General features: G+C 39.1%; 1 protein-coding gene across 5 annotated transcripts in view; it reads left to right on the forward strand.

The window, feature by feature from the left end:
* The window catches only part of zbtb46 (zinc finger and BTB domain containing 46), a 115,924-nt gene that overhangs the window by 45,760 nt on the left and 48,124 nt on the right, over positions 1-22,040 (forward strand). For all 5 annotated transcript variants that reach the window (XM_089124157.1, XM_089124158.1, XM_089124156.1 and 2 more), the window contains one exon: positions 17,896-18,897. In XM_089124157.1, coding sequence (XP_088980283.1) covers positions 17,931-18,897 — 967 coding nt within the window. In that variant the 5' untranslated portion in view covers positions 17,896-17,930. The remainder of the gene's footprint in view (positions 1-17,895; positions 18,898-22,040) is intronic.

A 22,040-nucleotide genomic window follows, 5' to 3' on the forward strand; every position in this document is an offset into this window, starting at 1 on the left:
ATGCGATTAATCGTTTGACAGCCCTAATATATATATATATATATATATATACTGTATATATATATATATATATATACTGTATATATATATATATATATATATATATATATATATATAATATAATTTTTTTTATTCATATTTTATTAATTATCTGAACTTTTCAGACTCCATAGCACCTCCACTGATGTGATTTAAAAAAAAAATTAAATGAGGCTTTGAGTTTAGTCATCATGGTTAAATACACAAAGTGCCATCACTGCATTTTGGGCCTTTTTAATTTTTGTAAAACGACATGAGAGGGAGGGAATGAAATTAAGGTCCTCTCGTCCTTCCCAACCCACCCAAGGGGTTGATCAGAGAAAGTGTTGGTTGGACACTCGATACTGCCACCTCACAACGTGGGAATGTGTGACTTTCTTTAAAATTAGGTTTGTGAGGTGGGCGGTATCGCAGAATGATCGTGATCACCAGAGCAACACTATAGCCCTGTTATGCAGCATGATGTACATCGCTCGGATAATCTATCCGTTGTTAATCGAGCGGTGTTAGCGTTCGCAGTTCAGCAGGAGACACCTGAGCCATTCTGTCAAGGCTTCGTTTGGGGAAATGTACAAAAGAAGGAAAAAACAGACAGTATGGGACAGGAGCGAAGCGTGTGGTGACAGGGTTGACTCTTGGCCACACTCGTGGTTACCATGGAAACACAATCCTGGGTAAAAACACTGGCTATTGTTAAGCTATACTTGATTATCAAATATGAAACAAAAGAAGCTCTTAGAGATAATGAATTATTTAGTAGGGTCATATCAGCCTTGTGGAAGGTTGATACATCATGTTTTATGGGTTAATATAAAGTGCATTAAATCTGTGATATGACTTGTAAGACCCATACAATTACTAATTTCCTGGACTCTCATTCTTTTTCCTTTCTCACTCATTCGCTCACTTCTTTTTCTATGTTGTGTGATCACAAATGGTCAAACCTTCTAAGTATAGCCACAGTTGTGTTTCTCTTCATGTTTTCCCCTTTAGTCCTCAGCAGACAGAAGACAAAGGTGTGAAAATGCCTCTGAACGACAGAAACGCATCATATGAGTTAATGTTTCCCTGCGATGTAGATGGCATGGCGTCTGAGTGATAAGGGTACTGCTACTTTCACGTTTTAATCACTATTTTTTAAAAATCTTTTTCAGTAAAAATATTGGAACATACCTGAAACAAGGCCAGTTTATACAACTTACATTCATGTTTATTTTTGTTTGTTTTGTTTATTGTTATTTTCTAGTTCCTGCTAAAATAAAAATGTTGAGTGAAGTAGCTACAAAAAAAACCCTTAAAGGGATAGTTCACCCCAAAAATTAACATTCTGTCATCATTACTCACCCTCACTTCCGTTTGTCTTCGAAACACAAATGAATATCTTTTTGATGAAATCTGAGAGATTTCTGTCCCTCCGTAAACAGCAAGAGAATGAACCACCTGTTTGACGCTTCAAAAAGTTCATAAAGAGATTGTAAAACTAATCCATATGAATTGAGCAGTTTAGTCCAAATTTTGTGAACCTCATTGGTTCTTATAGAAGCTCAAACGTGCTGCGTAACACAAGAATGATCCTCATTGGTTCTTGCTGAAGCTCAAACGTGATGCGTAACATGAGAATGAACCTCATTGGTTCTCACCCTCAAGTGAACATGCTTGAGCTTACATTTAACAAACAACTGATGTGTGTTTATGAATATTTCTATGTTAATAAAAGCCTAAATTCAATCTGTTCATCATATAAAGTGATAGTGTATCTTAAGAAAATTTGGTTGTACCCTTTAATGCCGAGCCCTACAGTATCAATTACCCATGAACGTCCTGTTCGAGGCGTAGAGTCAGGCTTGTTAGCGCGGCCTGTTAGATCTTAACCAGCCAATGCCGCAACCATTCAAGTTTTTCCCTGCTCACAATAGTTGAGTTGCTAGTGAAGGACTTGAGAAGTGAGTAATCTTTTGGATGTTAAAGGGTTAGTTCACCCAAAAATGAAAATTCTGTCAGTATTTGATCACCCTCATGTTGTTCCAAACCTCTATGTGTTTATTTGTTCTGTTGAACACAAAGGAATATATTTGGAAGAATGTTTTAATTAAACAGATCTCATTCCCCATTGACTACAATGGGGAATGAGATCTGTTTGATTAAAACATTCTTCCAAATATCTTCCTTTGTGTTCAGCAGAACAAATAAACACATCGAGGTTTGGAACAACATGAGGGTGATCAAATACTGACAGAATTTTCATTTTTGGGTGAACTAACCCTTTAAAAATGCCTTTCTTAATATACTGACTCGGCTATAATTAAGGCATTTATAAGTTGATTTTCCATAAAAAGTATAAACTGCGGCTCTTTAGGATGCTTTCAAAACATTGCTGTTTGAGCCTGACACAGCAACAGAGGCTTAACCAATGACATTAGTTAGGGGCGGAGTTTGTCTGACCAATAGTAGATGGCGGAGTGTCCAAGGAAACCAGTTTGAAGCGTCATTGTTTTCAAGGATCTGTTCATAATGCTAGTTAAATTTCACACCTGTAAAGAAAGAGAGAGCTTTTTTTATTGTCATGATATTCGAATATCAGTTATTTGAAGAGGAGCAACAGTTCGTTTCGTTAATAAGCTGTGAGGTCATGCTGTTTTCGGCTCTCTTCTTTCTCTCAGCGTCTATCTGTCTCTCTCCTCCTGTTCTCTCCCCATCGTTGTGGTATTTGGCGGGCTGTTAGTTCGAGGTTATCCAGTACGGATGGTTTTCTGAAGGATGCCAATGTTTTGTTGACAGCACAGCAGTCACGCTACATACACCTCCTCCTTTCTGTCCACCTGCACCTCTCTTTCTCTCTATTCCTCTCTCTCTCTCTCTCTCTGACTCATTGACAGGAGCCAGTGTTCCTGATTATGACAATTAGCTTCCTGACAGACACCTCATGCCAGGACGAGTGTGTGTCTATCCATCCATCCATCCATCCATAAATGCATGTGTGTAAGTTATATATCTTAAAGTTATTGCCTGCTTAAAAAGTGACAGAGGGGGTGGACAATGGACGTAAAAATACTAAATTGCAACTGCACAAAACAAGTGCAATGCTAAAAATGTAAGTTTTATGAAGTATAAAAATGAAAGGCAGGATTCAGCGGATCATTCTGTGAAGTTTGCATTTGTGGACCTTATCTGGCAGTGATGAGCCTTCCTGTTGTGATAATGGCTTGTCACAGCATGGTGTGTGAGGTTGTGTGTTGGTGTGTGCGTGCACAGCAGTGTGTGCTTACAGGAACGCCTTGCTTCAGTGCAGCGTGACAACGCCGGTTTGTTGTGACACCTCTCACGGTGCGAGCTCCAGGAAGGTGTTAAAGATGAGTCGTCGATTCGTGAGTAGCGGCAGCCGAGCTTTAGGGAGTCATCGACACACCATTTGGTGGACTTGAAATGATGACTCTGTGTGTGTGTGTGTTAATGTGAGTATACACTCAGAGAGAAAAAAAAATAAGTGGGAGAAAGCAAGACAGTGAAAGAGAAGGAAGAGGTGGAGATCGTGCTGGAATTTGTCTCCCACTCAGTAACTAGCTTGTCATCAACCTCTCAACCCTGCGCTTAAGTGAGCCCGTCCCTCAGCGAAGATGAAGATACACAAACTCATTCATTCAATTCAACTTTACCCGTCCTCGTAATCGACTCATTTGCAGTTTCAAAACACGCATTGGGTTCCAAGCAGTTTTTAATGTCTAGACTACACTGCCAAAAAATGGCTTGTGAATTTCTTTTTTTTCCAGTAATAAATCCTTAGATTTAAAACCACATATATTTACTTGAAAAGTTAAATAGTGCGGGATATTGAGATTTTTAAGGTATTTAAGTTACTTAACTAAATTTTTATTTTTTTACATTTATTTAAAACTAGAAAAAAATCATTGCGGTATAGGAAAAACATAAAGAAAAGCATAAAGAAAATTTTTAGGCCAGTTTTTTTATTGTTTTTATTCCAATTAAGCACTTTCTCCCCAATTTAATTTGTCTCAAAGTAATTTAATTCTCGTAACTGAGATGCAAAAATGCCGAAAAGGTTGTGCCACTGAGTAAAAAATAAAAAAGGTAATTGCGACTTTTTATCTCACAATTCTGAAATTTTTCTGGCGATTGTGCGTTTACATTTACATCTGGCGATTCTGACTTTCTTTCTCCGAATTGCGTGATATAAACTTGCAATTGCGAGAAAAAAAGTCTGAATCGCAAGATAAAAAGTCACAATAATATTCTAAATTGTTTTATTCAGTGGCGGAAAAAATAAAATAAACATTTTTACAAAATCTTTCAACTAGAGCTGTCAAACGATTAATCGCGATTAATCACATCCAAAATAAAAGTTTGTGTTTACATAATATAGGTGTGTGCACTGTGTATAATTATTTTGTATATATATATATATATATATATATATATATATATATATATATATATAAATACACACACATGCATTAATATATTTAAGAAAAAAATATTATTTATATATAAAATATTTATATTTATATATAATATAAATTATATATAAATCTATATACAGTATATACATGAAAATATTTCTTAAATATATACAAGCATGTGTGTGTATTTATATATATATAAAATTATGTACCCACATATATTATGTAAACACAAACTTTTATTTTGGATGCGATTAATCGCGATCCTGTTGGGTTTGTTCATATTTTATATAAAAATGTAAACCAATGGTTGGGTTTGTCCATATTTGTCCGAAAAAAAATGGGTTGAAACAACCCAGCATTTTTTAGAGTGAATCCTCCATGTTGTAAATAATTGGTCATGGTAATATTTGTTTTACTACCTTTATCCTAAACACCAATGAGAAATATTTTAATGAGAATTTGTGTCTCTAAAATAAAGTGCAAACATCTGAATGGTCATGGAATAATATCTTCAGTGTCGTGATGGTGCACAATATGTGTTTTTTCTTTTGATTGTGGGATGAAATGTGACCTGGACATGTTCTTGACAGGTGTGGTTCACCCATCCATGGTCTTGTTGCTGGTAATAGGAGGAGATATGTGACAACCAAGACCCCACACAGAGGTTTTAGGACCCCCTAGGGCCTCAAACTCACTTGCATACTGAATACATAGCATTTTAAGTGTAACCCGTATGGACAGTTAGCTCCCGGATCTCTTGTGTGTGTGTGTGACCTCATGCCATCATCTCTACGACCGTAAGTCACCCGAGAACATTACTCCAGGATCCACCCCTGTTTATTTTACTGGCAAATCCAATCTTGACTCCCTCCATAACACCAGCTCTGGTGAAACAAAAGACACTCTGTCAGGTTATCTCCTGCTAACCTCCCTTCTCTCGCTCTTTTTCACTCTCCCTCTTTCTTCCCCCTACCATTTTCTCTTTTCATTTTCCTACAGTGGTAATGAGATGTTTCATTATTTGCATTTCACAGCTTTTAATAGCGAGAGAATTTAGGCTAAGCCCCGGGTTGTCAGAGAGGGAGCCTCCACTGGAGACACGGCTGGCTTCAGGGCCTCCGAGGCAGAGAATAGCCCAGAAATACACTAGGACAGCGGGAAAGAGGGAGGGAAGGAGTGCGAGAAAGATGGAGGACAAAGGCCAGAGACGTGCCTCTGCCAGGTACAGTTTTAAGGGTTAACAGGTTAACTGCTTTTTGCCTGGCATAAACTTTACCCACTTTTTCCTGAATCCTTTCCATTGGTTAGAGGAAAAAGTGGCCGTTTTTAAGGGGAAAGGCATAAATAATGGTGATGTGTTATGATTCTGTGATCATTCAGAGACCAATGCAGTGAGAGAGGGGCAGTGTTTCTGTAACGCACAGGCATTGCCAGCATACTTTCTGGGGAGGGAGTTTGTCACAGTCTTTCGAGGCGGAGATGAATGGAAATGTTCACCATGCGTTTGGGGAGAAGTGAGCCAGAGCATTACTAAAGAGTAGAGATAAGGCCTTGTGTGCCTGTGAGTTTGCATGGAAGTATGAGTGTCCAAAATACCTGTACTTTAGTTGATACTAAAATAGAGAAATGTTACAATAAAAATAGCTAGATTCTGTCCAGCCGCATCCAACCTGCATTACCAACCTGCTAAACTCTAATCATACTGGCTCTCCTGCTGGAAAAGTGTGAGCGATGCATATGGATCATGGCAAAAATTTGAGTCACGTAATGGCAATTTTTCTCATGAATGTTAATTAGTCATACTGACACATCCAAACTTTCATATTAAGGGTGTTTGCTTGATGGCAAAAAAAAAAAAAAAAAAAAAAGATTCCGCAGTAAAGGTTGTGGTGACTCGATGCTGAAAGCTTCGCTCATGAATATTAATTGCTGTGGAATACTCAGCATTTTTTTTTTTAAATATTTATTGTTTTAAATGTGAAAGTACAACTTTTTATGCTTTTTTGGTAGTGTCAGCAAAAAATACTCATTATTTAAAGGAGTAGTTTTCTTTTCAAAAAACTTTTGCTGATAATAAATGCAATTCAGTGGGAACCAAACGGTTCAAGGTCCAAAAGACACTTTCAGTACAAACTGCTAACTTTTCAAAGGGCTTTAAACTATTCCAGATGATGAATAAGGGTATTATCAAGTGAAACGATCGCTCATTTAAAAAATAAATAACAAAGTTTAAGTTTTATAAGCACAAATGTTTGCCTTTCTCTGTACTGCGACGCACGTTCGTGACTCTCCTGTTCAAACTCGTTCATCAAAATTAACGAATTCGAAATCAATTCGTTTGTTTTATTCATTGAATGAAGCAAATGACTCGGGGGGAAAGATTCGTTCATTTTGATGAACGAGTTCGAACAGGAGAGTCACGAACGCGCATCACAGAACAGAGCAAGGCGACCATTTGAGCTTATAAACTTAAACTCAGTTATTTAATTTTTAAATGAACGATCGTTTCGCTTGATAAGACCCTTATTCATCGTATGGAATCATTTAAAGCCCTTTGAACAGTTTGCACTGAAAGTGTCTTTTGGATCTTGAACCGCTTGGTTCCCATTGAAGTGCATTATATGGAGAAAAATGCTGGAATGTTTTCATCAAAAACCTTAATTTCTTTTCAACTGAAGAAAGAATGACATGGACATCTTGGATGACATGGGGGTGAGTAAATTATCAGCAAAAGTTTTTTTCAAAAGTGAATGGATATGACATTAATTTAAATCTTTCTGCCATTATGTAACATCCAAACACATAAAATATCTATTTTTGATATAAAGGACGTCATATTCTTTGGTATTACTGTAGTTCAAACAGTAAAGCATAGTGATTACGACATCAGAAATGTCGGTTTGATTACCAGGGTTTACCAAAAATGTTTACTTTGAATGCAATGCAAGTAATTTTGGATAAAAGTATTGGTTACTTTGATAGTCATTCTACATGTCAATCAACTCTCATTCGAGTATCAGTAAACTGTTAGTTTAGGGCTGGGGGTAGTGGAATAAGTTGCTTATAAAGTTATTGGTTTCACTTTATTTGGATGGTCCCTTTAACACATTGAGTTAAAGGGTTAGTTCACCCAAAAATGAAAATGCTGTCAGTATTTACTCACCCTCATGTTGTTCCAACCCTGTAAGACCTTCGTTCATCTTCGGAACACAAATTAAGATATTTAAGATATTAAGATCGCTCCTGCATACAGTCCATAGGCTTCTTGAGGTGCTGGCTCTTGCTGTCCCCGAAAAGTCATTAAAGACATCGTTAAAATAGTCCAAGTGACTACAGGGGCTCAATCTTAAGTTTATCAAACGACGAGAACACTTTTGTGCGCAAAAAAACAACAAAAATAACGACTTTATTTCAACTATTCACTTCCTTCTCCATGAGCCTGTAAGTCAGTTAACGTAGTGTGATTGCGTAGAGCTACATCACACGTAGGCTCACTATTGGCCGACGCTGGTCATGTGTGTGTGATGCGTGTGACGTACAATAACAGAAACTTACGCTATTAAACTAGTAACCTGACTCGCGCAGAGGGAGAAATAAACCAATAGTTGAAATAAAGTCGTTATTTTTGTTGTTTTTTTGTGCACAAAAGTGTGCTCGTCGTTTGATAAACTTAAGATTGAGCCCCTGTAGTCACTTGGACTATTTTAACGATGTCTTTTATGACTTTTCGAGGACAGCAAGAGCCAGTCCCTCAAGAAGCCTATGGACTGTATGCAGGAGTGATCTTAATATCTTAAACATCTTAATTTGTGTTCCGAAGATGAACGAAGGTCTTACGGGGTTGGAACAACATGAGGGTGAGTAAATACTGACAGAATTCTCATTTTTGGGTGAACTAACCCTTTAAAAGTAGCATTGCACCTCTGATTAGTGTTAGTAGAGTATTAGTAGACTGGTAGGGTTGGGGATAGAATAAGTTGACATGTAATTGCAAAGTTACTTATAGTCAGTATAATGTCTGTTGGAAGAGCATCACAATAAAGAGTTGGCAGATATTAAGCAGACAGTCTACTCATACTCTAATGAGAGTTAGTTGATATGTAATTGCAAAGTTACTTATAGTCAACAGGATGGGGACCATCAAAATAAAGGGTTATTTATAGTTCGTAGAATGTCTAAAGTGGACCATCCAAAGTAAAGTGTTAACAAATGTATAAATGTGTACGTGACAGCTACACAAGTACAAAACTTGCCATTAGTGGGAGAGGGAATACCTGAAGCTCACCACTAAGTTTTAGCAAGCTAGCTCAAGGCAAAGTCTCAGTGAGAAGTTGTGGATGAAACCTTGCAGGACCTCAGTTTAGCAGAGAGCACAGATGGACAAGGCCTTGATGTGAACCGGTAAACTCTACAGTCTCCCTGTCCCGGTTTCACACTCCGACACTCTGACCTATACCCAGCTTTCCAGCACGGACTCACCTTCAGCGCTCCGGCTTAATGCTCAGGAGGAGGTAAAGGAGGACGTGGGGAGGGGGGAAGAGGTGCTGAGCCGGGTGGAGCTGAGCGGAGGGTTAAGACTCTCAAAGCCTTTTAGATCCGCTCTTGTCACATTCTCAGTGGTGTGACAGGCTCTTGTCACCTGGGCCAGCTGGAGTCTGGCCTAAAGACAGACACCGAGATAGTGCTGCTCAGTCTATGCACAGAGACATGGTCAAGAGAACTCTTAGCAAATCCAAAGCTGATCGCATCATAACTCCAGTCTTCAGTGTCACATGATCCTTCAGAAATCACTCTGTTATGAGGAAACGCTTCTGATTATTATCAATGTAGAAAACAGTTGTCCTGCTTAAAGGAGTAGTTCAGGAGTAGATAATTTACTCACCCCCATGTCATCCAAGATGTCCACGTCTTTCTTTCTTCAGTCGAAAAGAAATTAAGGTGTTTGATGAAAACATTTCAGGATTTTCTCCATATAATGGACTTTACTGGGAACCAAACGGTTCAAGGTCCAAATGAGAGTTTCAGTACAGACTGCAAACTGTTCAAAGGGCTTTAAACGATTCCAGATGATGAATAAGGGTCTTATCAAGCGAAACGATCGCTCATTTAAAAAAGAAATAACAAAGTTTAAGTTTTCATTCAACGAACGAAATGAACGAATTGACTCAGAAAAAGATTCATCCATTTTGATGAACGAGTTCGAACACGAGAGTCACAAACGCACAATTATCGAAATTAAAGCCCTTTGAACAGTTTGCACTGAAATTGTCTTTTGGACCTTGAACCGTTTGGTTCCCAATGAAGTCCATTATATGGAGAAAAATCCTGGAATATTTTCACCAAAAACCTTAATTTCTTTTCGACTGAAGAAAGAAAGACATGGACATCTTGGATGACATGGGGGTGAGTAAATTATCGGCTAAATTACTCCTTTAATATTTCTGTGGAAATTTTTTTTTCTTCTGGATTTTGTTCAAAACAACAGTGTTAATTTGAAATAGAGATCTTTCGTAGCGTTACAAATGTCTTTACTGCACTTTTGATCAAATTTGAATTTCTTTGAATTATCTTTATATTGGAAGCTAATATTGATATCACTCAGCTTATTATACAATTAATTCTATTCAATTGATTGGCAGTCGCAATGAATACATTTAAGTGCTGAAAACATCACCAAAATGGCAGCACATAAAGTATCTGACATTCTGAGTTGCTCTTTCCAAAGTCCCACTTGTTATTTTATATATTGTTACCTAGAACAGATTGTGCCAAAGAACATATCTACTTATCTGCTTGCTTTGAGAGTGAAATAATCAAACTTGGTATGAAGCGTACCTTACTTATACCTTACTTTAATCAATGCCATGGACTTCATCACATGTTAAAACTTTCATTGACAAACATTGTTGCATAACTCCATTAATCCACATTCAGAAATGCCAACTTTGTTTTATGTATTTGAATTAGTATTTTAATGTATATTAACACGATTAGCTAATTATAAACAGTAATCATCTAGTATTTATCAATGCAGTGCATCCAAAACACCTTTTTTATCCTCCTCAGTTGCTTGTGTCTATTTATATTGCTATCCTAATAGTTATAAATAGCGAGACTAAATGCATCCACCTTTTATCCTCAGCTCATTTATCTCTGTATTTGTTGTAACACAACTTTCTTTTTTGATGCTTAAAAATGATACCCCAGCAGAGCGCTTGTAATCATATTTATTTAAAACTGTGCTTAATTCTCATTTTCGCTTTATTTTGTTTTATTTGGCTAATCTTTTAATACCAGTACTCCTCGTTTAATGAGTCGTTTACTCAGTCAGACCACATTTAAACAGCTGTTGGTTGAGTCAATTAATGGTTTTACCACCATGTGGAAAGCCAATTTAAGGGTACGCTTGTATTCTTTCCTTAATTAAATTGAGCTATTATATCATAAAACATCATACAATGTTCATGGACTTCTGAGAAAGTTTCAAACTTTCCTTTCTTTTTCTGTTTTTTCGTCTTCTTATGTGTCAGCTAGAGTTGTAGCATACGTTTTGAGCTGTTTTAAAGGGCCGCACCCTTTCTGTTCCACTTTTCCTGTAGCCAGCTCTGTGAAATTGGGGATTAACCCCTCGGATAATGGCTCTGATGTCCAGTTGAGTGGTTTAAAATGACTGGCTGCCTGAGAAAACACACTGACGCATACATGACTTACACCCTCTGAGCGCTCGCTGTCTCCTCCTTCCTATCGCCACCTCCTCGCATGTCACGACTGTCCTTCCCAGCATCATGAAAAGAAACAAAAGAAAGAAAGATGGCCTTGTTTCCCCCATCCCCTCCAAGAATATCAGAACCACCTCAACAAAAATAGGGAAGAGCGTATACATACATGTATGCATGGGTGTTTGTATGAATGTGTGTGTCTGTCTGTGTGTTCTTGGCCGGAGGAACCTAGTCACTCCAGATCTGAGTTTTTGCTGGTGACAGGGACTGTAAGCGGTGGTGGCAGTCTTTAACACTCTATCCTCAGAGACTTATGTTGCTCTAGCCTCCATTCTTTGCACATTTCTTCCCCTCAATCCCATTACAGGCCTAACCCTAACCTTAACCTTGCTACTACCACTTCTTACACCTTCTATTTTGGTGCGGACACAAGCTGGGCTGCGGTGCACTCAATAGTCAGGGTAGATAATATCATGATATTGTGCTCCTGGTGGTAAAATATTGATGGATCGTGGTTATCGACCCTTATTTAAGTAATTGCTTCCAATCATGGATAATCATCTGAACTACACTGTTAGATTATGTCGTTTTAAAGGGCTTTTTTTGCCAATTTATCTGTTGTTGTACTGTATGTAGTCAGAGAGCTTCATTTAAAGGGGTGGTTTACTGCTTTTTTTCTTTGCAGGATTGTGTTTATGGGGTGCAATATAACATGTATTCATGGTTTTTCTTTTTTTAAAGTCTTATTTTTCATAAATTTGAAAAATTCTCCTCTGTCATTTGAACGAGCGGTTGACTTCTTGAGACTATGAAACCACTCCCTCAGAAACAGGCAGTGGGCTCAGATTGGTTAGTTTGTGCCGGTGTGCTGTGATTGGCTAAACTGAGTAGCGCATGTTGTTCGGATACTTTACGCCCATTACATTTTACGGGCGAAGTTGCGTGTGTGTTCCTGTCAAATGTAAATTATGTTGTCGATACTGCAGTATCAGTATGAGCCAGAATCAGACTGAGAAAGCGGTGATGAAGAGAGGCAAGCAGAACCTCACCACACACGGCTCTTACTAAACGTTTCTGAATGGTAATTTGCTATGTTTTTTTTTTAACTATATACACGTTTGTTTTACATAATAGCATTGAACTGACTGGCTACTACTTACACAAACAGCATTGGCACTGGTTTACGTTCTTGATCAAATCGAAAAATAACGTCATAAAGTATGTATACATGAAAAATACATTTACAACATTAGTACATATACAAAATTCAGTTTGTACGTGTTTGTCGTAGACACAAAATAGCATAACTAAGTGGCTATAAAGCCAGCGCCGGCATTTGATAAAACTAAAACATTATGTCTGAAATTATACATGCAAATACATTTAAAATGATGAAGTCTTAGCCTACTTACAGGTTGTGGCCCAACAACTGCTGCCTCTGGTTTTAAAGCTGGAACTGCTTCATGTTTTAGTAACAGTTTCTTGTTGAATCCGGTGTTGAACTCGCGGAGATTCTGGAAGCTGTCTTACATAAAATGCGCAGCACAGAGAGCTAGATTACGATCGTCATTTTGAGGAACATAATCAAATATAAATTGTATCCATTGTTGACGAAGTACAGCGTCCGTGGGAAGCCCGAACACAGAAGACCTGAAAGCTGGGTGAACAACACACTCGACAAGCCGCAGAAATATGGCCATGCCCCTTTTTTGCATATTCCGGAGGCAAATGTGTGGGTTAGTGACGTCTAAAAGCCAGCTCTAGTCCCAATCGAGTCGTTTTTGTAGGCATTAAACTTCCTGATTTTTAAAAGACGATATCTCAGCTTACAATGAACTTTCAGCGCTGCAACTTTGCAGATAATGTTCATGCACCAACAGCAACATTACACACTATTTAAAATTAAAAAAATCGCAATCAACCCCCCCTTTAAAGCCATCAGCCTTCTTTTGTAGAATAAGAAGCATGTAGTCTTTAATTTGACTGTCATTTCAGAGGGCGTTTATAGATATTTTTTACATCTCAAAGTATCGTTCTGGAATCAGCATATATCCTTTTCCAAAAATGTGAAATGTAAAATATGGTCTTGCGCCTTCACTCCCGCTCAGGGCTCTGTAGGGTTCACTTAGGTTACGTGACCCTGCTGTTTCTTTTCATACTCTTCCTTTTTGTCTAATAAGCTTCAGATCCGTCTAGTTCCAGTGAAGCAGAACATCTGATTAGTTCGACTGCATTCTGTCTCATTCAGTGTTTAGCCGTGTCACACGTCTGTCAATTGTGTTGTTTATGTTTATTGTTGTTTTGCACTTGATTGACCAGATTGCCATGTAACTCAGTCGGCCAACGAAAAGATATTAATATTCATTGTTGGTTGCACAGTTGAAGTAGTTCTGAATAGTTGAAAAGAAAGTACTAATTTGGTGTGTCTGGGGTGCAAAGTGTCGTCATTTACTAAGCGTATCCTCATTGTCAGAGAAAAATTAATTGGTTTTAAGGGTTAAAGTGGAATAGATAGAAAATGATTTCGTCATTTATTTCATTCCGAAAACGTTCCTGTATGAATTTTCTTTCTCAAGTGGAACACAAAAGTAATGATTGTCCTAAAAAGGACAATCCGAACCATAAAAGTATGGTTTATGCGACTCATGTTCCTAGTCTTCTGAATACATCCATTGTTCTTTAGAACGAGTCAAACTACGGCGTTCTAGGCAATCGAGGCGAAAGAGCCTCAAGCGAAGCAGTTGGAGGCTAACTTAAAACTATTAAAAAGAAAAAAAAGTCACTTGTCACTGTCAGTCTCTTCTTCTTTCAGTCTTCCAAGTAAGGTGTATTTGTACAAGTGGACATGGGAGAGGCTGAGGATTGATTTGATCTTACAAGCCATCAGGTTGAGAGGAACTTTCCTAAACATGACCTGAAGTGTGCCGGCCCCGCAGCAAACGCTGCTGTCACTATAGGGAACGGGAGCTGTCACGCTGCAGTCGGCCCGATGTGAGCTGACAGCCTGAACGCTCACAAAACAAATCATGGCCCCATTTGGTAACACTCCACGTCCCTGCGATTTAGCCCCATCCAGGACGGTTTCTGTGCTGCTCATAGAGGATGCTAGTGGCCTGTGTATGTGTGAATATGTAGTGCATGTTCTGTAGGAAGTCGCATCTCAGGCCCTGTCCCAAATGGTAAACTTCTTGGGAACTTGTGGTCCTGTCAACAATGGCCGCCGCCAAAGTGTCCCATTTGTCATTTTAGGTTTTAGAAGGGTGCTCGCTAATGTGCACCTTTGCTCCGCAGCAGACTTTTACTATTAACTTGTATTATTACATTTAAATGAAGAAAGATCATCATATTTGTATTACCATTAAGACAATTTTTCGGCCCAGTCCCCATTCCTGTAATGTGGAAAACAGTCCAATTCTTATTTCTGTGATTGAGCAATTTGAAATTGGCATTCAATTTTAATTAAATTGCAATTCAGTGTTTGTGTGTTCAAAAAGACTTGATTCAGTATTATCATGTATTAAATGTATTCTAAACAGTGGTGGAATGTAACAAAGTACAAATACTTCGTTACTTTACTTAAGTACATTTTTCACATATCTTTACTTTACTTAAGTAGAATAAATAGTGCATACTTTTTACTTTTACTTCGTTACATTTTGCAGCAATTATTATACTTTCTACTCCACTACATTTCTACAACTTCTGTTACTTTTTCATTACATTTTCTGATCAGTTTTTCCCCTGCCAAAACGTAATCTTACCGTCCGTTCGTTGCACGTTTGTCTCACCAACGTTTGGTTGCCATCAACCCGGTCACACTAAATGCGTCTCCCACGCAGTGTGTTTATCGTGCAATTTATACGCGAAAATTTGTTTTCATGTGCATAGGAAATGCACCGTGTGTAATATACGTTTGATTAGGATTATGGCAAGCCAGTTCAGAATTACACCATAAATGAATCGCGTTTACTGCCAAACATCGTTATTAATATATAGTATAAGCATGATGTGCATATCAAGCTTGTTTCAGAAATGGTGACAACAATTTTTTTCCATCATTATTGAACATCATTATAGGAGTATTAGGTGGAACGAGTTAGAATTAAATGTTTTATTAATCATTAGAAAAAAACAGACATTAAGAGAATAAATTGTTATGCAAGTACTTTTACTTTTAATACTTGCATTTAAAATCAGGTACTTTTTACTTTTTACTTAAGTATGGTTGTCATTGTGTTACTTTTACTTTTACTAAAGTGAATGTTTATCTGTTTATTTGTACTTTTACTTAAGTACTGAGATTCAGTACTTCCTCCACCACTGATTCTAAATCAATACAGTATAAACGAGTCATTGAATCATTCGCTCGCAGCCGATATCTGAATCATTCTTGAATATTTTTGTTTGTGGAGCAAAAACAGACTAAGTAACTGCCAAAGTTTTTAAATAGTATATGCAATTTAAACAAAATGAAGAGTTCAGATGCAAAAGCCACTAAATGCCATTTGAAACTTTCTTCTTGAATGATGATTTTTATCAAACTTGTATATTTAAGTTCAGTAATTTCACTTAAATAACAATTAATAGGTAATTCTCATTGCCATTTAAGTGAAATCACTGAACTTAAATATACAAGCTTGATAAAAATGATCATTCTAGAAGAAAATTTCAAATGGCACTCTTCAAATATTGTTTTTTATTGCATTGCAGTAATGCAATTTTTTTTTTTTAAATAACTGAAGGCTACTGAAAATTGTGAGTTCATGTGTTTAACTGGCGTGAAAATAATATCATGTTGCAAAAATTGCCCTAAAAAGGCTAAAAAACATTATTTATAATATATAATATTTTCTTATATAGCCAACTATAACCATGAGATTCATCCCTATGCCTTTCGCCTCTTCCCAGTTGAGTGTATGTTTTGTGCTTGTAGTCTCTCTCTCTCTCTTTCCTCTGCGCGCATCCTAGAACAATGAATAGGCTCATCTAGTTTTCCTCCCCCCTCTCTCTACCTTAATGATTATAGCAGAGATGTTCAGGTGTTCACTGTTCAACCCTTTAATCATGATGTTTCTCTCTGTTCGCTTTATTAGCTGCCAAATAAAATCACCCAGTGAGTGTGTAAAGCACTTAAACACAATCATCGCCTCTCCTCTTCTCACTTTTCTCTTTTTTGTTGCTAAATTGTTTCATTTAATTACCATTTTGTGAGTTAGTTGAATAATAAAGTGGAAAATGGATCTGCCAAACAGATAATTCATTTTTAGCGAGGAAAGGTGATGGCTGTAGCCCAGAAGACAATCAGCCTCAAGCCATCAGAGCTGGCCAATGCATGTCACCTGCTTCATAATGGCATTTTAGTGACATTTAGTGCTTAAATGACTTTTTACAGAGATAGAAGACCTCAGTAATAACAACCCAAAGCTATGGTCAGTTTCTTCTGCCAGGTTTTGTGCTGGTGGGCGTTTTTTATGGAGGCAGGTTTTCTGTGATAAGTGAGAATTTCTACATTTTGATGCTGCACTCCATGAAACTGCAATTTTTCTCTTGGTTTAATATTCTTCTTCAAAATGCATGAGGTTACCAGCAGTGTCAGGGACTTTCAATTGTCTTACTACTTAAACATCTTAAAGCCATTTGCCACACAGATTTGGACACCTTCAAAAGAAGCATAATGAAGAAATATTTCCTGATTGCCAAGCCCACATGCAATCTGCGTTTCTGCGGAATTGTGTTTTTCATTTATTAAATCATTTGTCTAATTTGATAATGCTGTCAGCTACCATTGAAGTACTCTCAGCTCCATTTAACACATTTTACCAAATACATTTCACGCAATCCTGTATATTTCTTCCCGAAGTAGTGCAAAAAAGTCTGCAGATTGGGCCTCTGAGGGGTTAATCTGGGCCTTCTTCTTACTCTGGGTCAAAGGATTAGCATATTAATATACTATTCTTGAAGTATGTAGTAGGTACACTGTGCACAGTATGTGAATTGCCTGTATTTATAGAATACTCGTATTGCCAAACAATAGAGCACATTGCACACCATGTTGTATCCCACAATGCCGTGCTCTAAATCTGACATTGCATTTCTAATGTGACAAATTAACTGGCAGATGTTAGCTGACATTTTTATTTTTTTTGACATGCTCAAAACTGAATTTGCTGTATAATGTTGATTACCACAGAAAATAATTTAGACTTTGAATATAACAAAAATATGACCTTCATGGTGGATTACTGTTTTTTGTGCTTAGTGCAAGTCGAAATGATTCATTGTGGTTATTAGCACTCTAAAAAATGCTGGGTTATTTCAACCCAAAGTTGGGTCAAATATGGACAAACCCAAATGTTGGGTTAAAAATGTAATTCAAAAATGTACTGTTGAAAGGGAAGGTTAAATTACATTTTTAACCCAACATTTGGGTTTGTCCATATTTGACCCAATTTTGGGTTAAAACAACCCAGCATTGTTTAGAGTGAGTATGTGTTCTGTTTAGTTTAATTTTTGAAATCTTGAATTGCAAAATGCAAAATTACAGGTTTTATTTTTTAAGATAAGATGGTGATACCTGAATACCATTCACATGGAACATAATGTGGCCATAATGATACTGTTTAAAATGTTTATTAATGCTAACTGTTGTGCATCTATTTCCTGCATCTACTGCAACTGTCCTAACCAGGGTTTGTTTATTGTGTGTTGTCTTCCGCCAGACTCTGTTCAGGAGAAGCAGCCACCCGTTAGTCCAATGAATAACCGGAAGGAAGACATGGAGATCACGTCGCACTACCGGCAGCTCCTGCGGGAGCTGAACGAGCAGCGGCAGCACGGCATCCTGTGCGACGTGTGTGTGATCGTGGAGGGCAAGATCTTCAAGGCACACAAGAACGTGTTGCTGGGCAGCAGCCGCTACTTCAAGACACTTTATTGCCAGGTGAAGAAGGTTTCAGAGCAGCAGGCCACCATCACGCACCTGGACATAGTCACGGCCCAAGGTTTCAAGACCATCCTTGACTTCATGTACTCTGCCCACTTGGCGCTCACAAGCAAGAATGTGATCGAGGTGATGTCGGCCGCCAGCTACCTTCAAATGACCGACATAGTGCAGGCGTGTCACGGCTTCATCAAGGCGGCGCTAGACATCAGCATTCGCTCAGAGCTCGCAGATGAACTAGCGGATATTGAGATGGGCAACGTGGTGAGCTCTATTGGAGGCGGGGCTGGGGCCGGTGTGGGCGGAGCCTCGGAGGCACTGGCGTCCATGATCTCGGCCCGCAGCTCCTCGCCGTGGTTGGCCAGGCGCACTAGCCCGGCAAATTCATCTGGAGACTCGGCCATCGCTAGCTGCCATGAAGGCGGTAGCAACTACGGCAAAGAGGACCAGGAACCCAAAAGCCATGAGAGCCAGGAGGACGCTTGTTTGCAGCCCTTGTGGCCTGCTGATTACCGCTCTGTCCAGGTCAAAGAGGAGCAGGTCTCCCCCTCCAATCTGCAAGACGGGGCTGGCCGAGGGGCACAAGGCACGCCCGGAGAGCAAGGCGGAAGAGGAGAGGGGGGCTGGCAACCCCCTGGCTCGGGCCGCAGGAAGAACCGTAAGAACAAGGACACAGTCAGGCATATAACCCAGCAGAGTGAAGGGGACAGTCGGACCGCTTCGCCGTTACCGCCCATGCTCTCCACCCCTGGCTGGAGCTACACCAACCAGGACATTCCAGGTAGGATTGCTGAATTGGTTGCTTTGTTGCTTTATTAGTATCATCATATCACATTCAATAACTTGACATCATTGTTTACCTAAAGTAATAGTAATGAAAGTATGTTAGGTCTTGCAGACTTAGGGCCCTTTCACACCTACTCTACCTTGTTTGGTCCGGACTTTCTGACTTTTCAGTTTGGAGGTGTGAAACGTCCCCTGGACCACGGTCCGGACCAAACAGATGAAATTTGGTCCGACGAAAAGAGTTAGTCTCGGTACGGATCAAACTGAAAAAAAGGGTTTGGTTTGTTTATAGTGTGAAAGCATTTCTGGATGGTTCGGACTTTCAGGCCTTTTACAGGAACTTCTGGTGGTTCCCAAAAAGCCGAAAAAACAGAAGGTGGCTGGAAAAATGAGCCGTGTAACGTTAGCCCATGGGGAGATGATGAGATGAGGTTTTTAATCGAAGTATGGTCTGATGAGATAATAAGAAGTCAACTTGCAATCTTCTCCTCCTTTCCTGCCGGCGACGATAAAATGTTCGCACGACGAGGACGTTCAGTTTGCGAATTTGAACTAGCCTTGTGTATAGTTGGTGCTGCAGGTAATTATGCCATAAAAATAACAATATAGTTGCAACGATATGCGTCTGTTCGTTCATTTTGTCAAAGTTACCCGCCGAATTGACAACACGCTGACGTCAGACGCACGTCCATTTACTAATCCAATCAATGTCAAGATGCAGCCCACATAGATAATGACGACAGGACGTAAATATGTCACGTAAAGTTCTTTAGTGCGCTCGTATTATTGCAGTGTGAAACCAAACCAAAACTTTCTGAAAGTATAAAATGTATCAAAACGTGAACTTTGATTCGGATCATTGTGTGGACTTTCAGGTGTGAAAACGACCTTTGGCCCCGTCCACACTACTGCGTTTTCGTTTAAAAACGGAGACCTTTTGCTACGTTTTCACCTCCCGTCCAGACTAAAACGGGAAAAACGAAGACCTAAAACGGAGAAGTTTAGAAACGCTGCAGCTCCGTTTTTCGTTTTGAATCTCCGGAGGGCGTTTTAGTGTGGACGAGACAAAACGGAGAACTTCAGAAACGCTGACGCAGGGGCTGACGCTCGGCTCCATGATTGGGTGTTATCAGTCATGACGTATCCTTGCCTGATTCGCCAACCACTGTTTATACCGGCACGAGCATGCCCAGTGTTGGTGAATGGTCACGTGATCCGTCGTTTTAATGTGGGCGGAGATCATTTCTAATACGCAGATAAAACGCTGGTGTGGGCGGAGATCGTATTTGTTTTAATTCTCCGTTTTTAAATGAAAACGCTGTAGTGCGGACGGGGTCTTAGTCTGCATCTGAATATGCATGCATACCTAATATATAATACACTCTTAAAAGTACAGTTTATGTTGTATTATTGGCATCTACGGTTCCATGAAGAACCTTCCATCGAATCCAACAAAGGTTTTTTTTTTTTTAAATGGGAAAAGATTTCACTATTTAATAAATCGCTCTTCACATTAGGAAAAAAAGGCTATTTTACGCTATTCCCAAATTGGTTCTTTAATGGCATTGCTGTTAAAAAAGACATTTTGAACCTTTATTTTTAAGAGTGTAGGTGAGAAACCAAACATGAAATGAGCAATATGTCCAAATTTGTAGTATTCATAAAACGGTATGGGGAAAAGTACCCAGTGACCTTCAACTTCCGACGAAATTCTGAAGTGCGCATCCAGTGGGCACTTTACTCTATCCCATGAGGCCACGGGAGAGGATTTGTTAATGGCAGTAAAGCACCCTACTGACGCTGTAGGTGGCATCCGGATTACATCCATACTATTTGAAACATACTTTTTTAACACTCACAAAGCTCATTCCTCCTCCAATGTAGTGCTTTTTCAGACAGTATGCGATTTTGGACGCAACTTTATCACATGCGTCGATTCCCGTGAGAGTCAGGTCTTCTGGAATACTTCACCACCGTGTTTGATTGTATAATTCAAACCTAGATAGAAATAGAACTCTGATGAAGATGAACATTATTGTTGTAACACTTATAGTATAGCAGCATGACAAACTACAGATTGAGGTGGGGAATTTGGGGTTGAAAAAACTAATTTCCTCATTAACTTGGGAAAGACACTTGGGACGCCAGGCAGCCTCATCAACCTAAAAACAAAATCCGTGCTGAGGAACAGATCACACGAGCAAGCGGGGAAGAGGCCCTACCTGTCTCAGATACAGTTGCTTATAGGTATGTAGATCATTAAAAGTGTGGCAGCTCTAATCTCTGGTGTATTTGTGCAGGCCGACTGTGAAATGGGCACACACACACACTTTAAGAAAACAGGATAATTGAATTGACCTTGGTGGCAGAATGAGGATTAAATTGTAACTGTGTGTGCGAGTGTGTTGGGATGGGGGGTGCCCCAAGGTCTTCTGAAGTGTGAAGGAAGAAGGGATAAAGTGAAGGAGAGAGGGAGGGGAATACGCGGAGATCTGCATCAGCTTAGCGCGAGTTTACCTACTTAACTCTGGAGGCACTCTCTCATCCTCTCTGTTTGCCAGCCTTGCTACCTGGGGCTCCAACAGAAATAACTCCGCTTGCTGACCCAACCCCACAGATCAAATATCAAGTGCAAGACTCCACACATCTAAATACACACCGGCTCTACAAACACACGCTCGCAAAAGTCACGCCCATTCCTTTGTGTGCAACATAAATAGTACACATTTCTATTCCTCACGCATTGGCCTCTATAAGCCAAACTAATATTCTAGTCAAGCTTTTGAGGTCAATTTAATTACGTTGTAAATGGAATCGAAACACTTTCAGATCTAAAATCATCCCTCTTAACCGTGTGTAAATCTCAGTCCGCCAAGGAACCGAGGACTGCTTTGGATGTCATTTGATAATATGGGCCATATCTCGATGCTCAGTGAAGATGAGAATATTGTTTGGTACACAATACATGCTCAGGCTTGGACAAGTCAGATCAGGGTGAGAGAAAGAGGACTTGTTTTGCGGGTTTTGGACTCGGCTGTAATTTTCTGTAATATTTGAGGACTTGAGGCAGACAGATTTGTCCTCAAAACCCAAAACGTAGCCGCTAACAAAGTGCTAGGTTTGTGTAGCTTCATCGAA

The sequence above is a fragment of the Pimephales promelas genome, chromosome 20, assembly GCF_988280905.1.
Source record: "Pimephales promelas chromosome 20, fPimPro1.hap1.1, whole genome shotgun sequence".
NCBI lineage: Eukaryota > Metazoa > Chordata > Actinopteri > Cypriniformes > Leuciscidae > Pimephales > Pimephales promelas.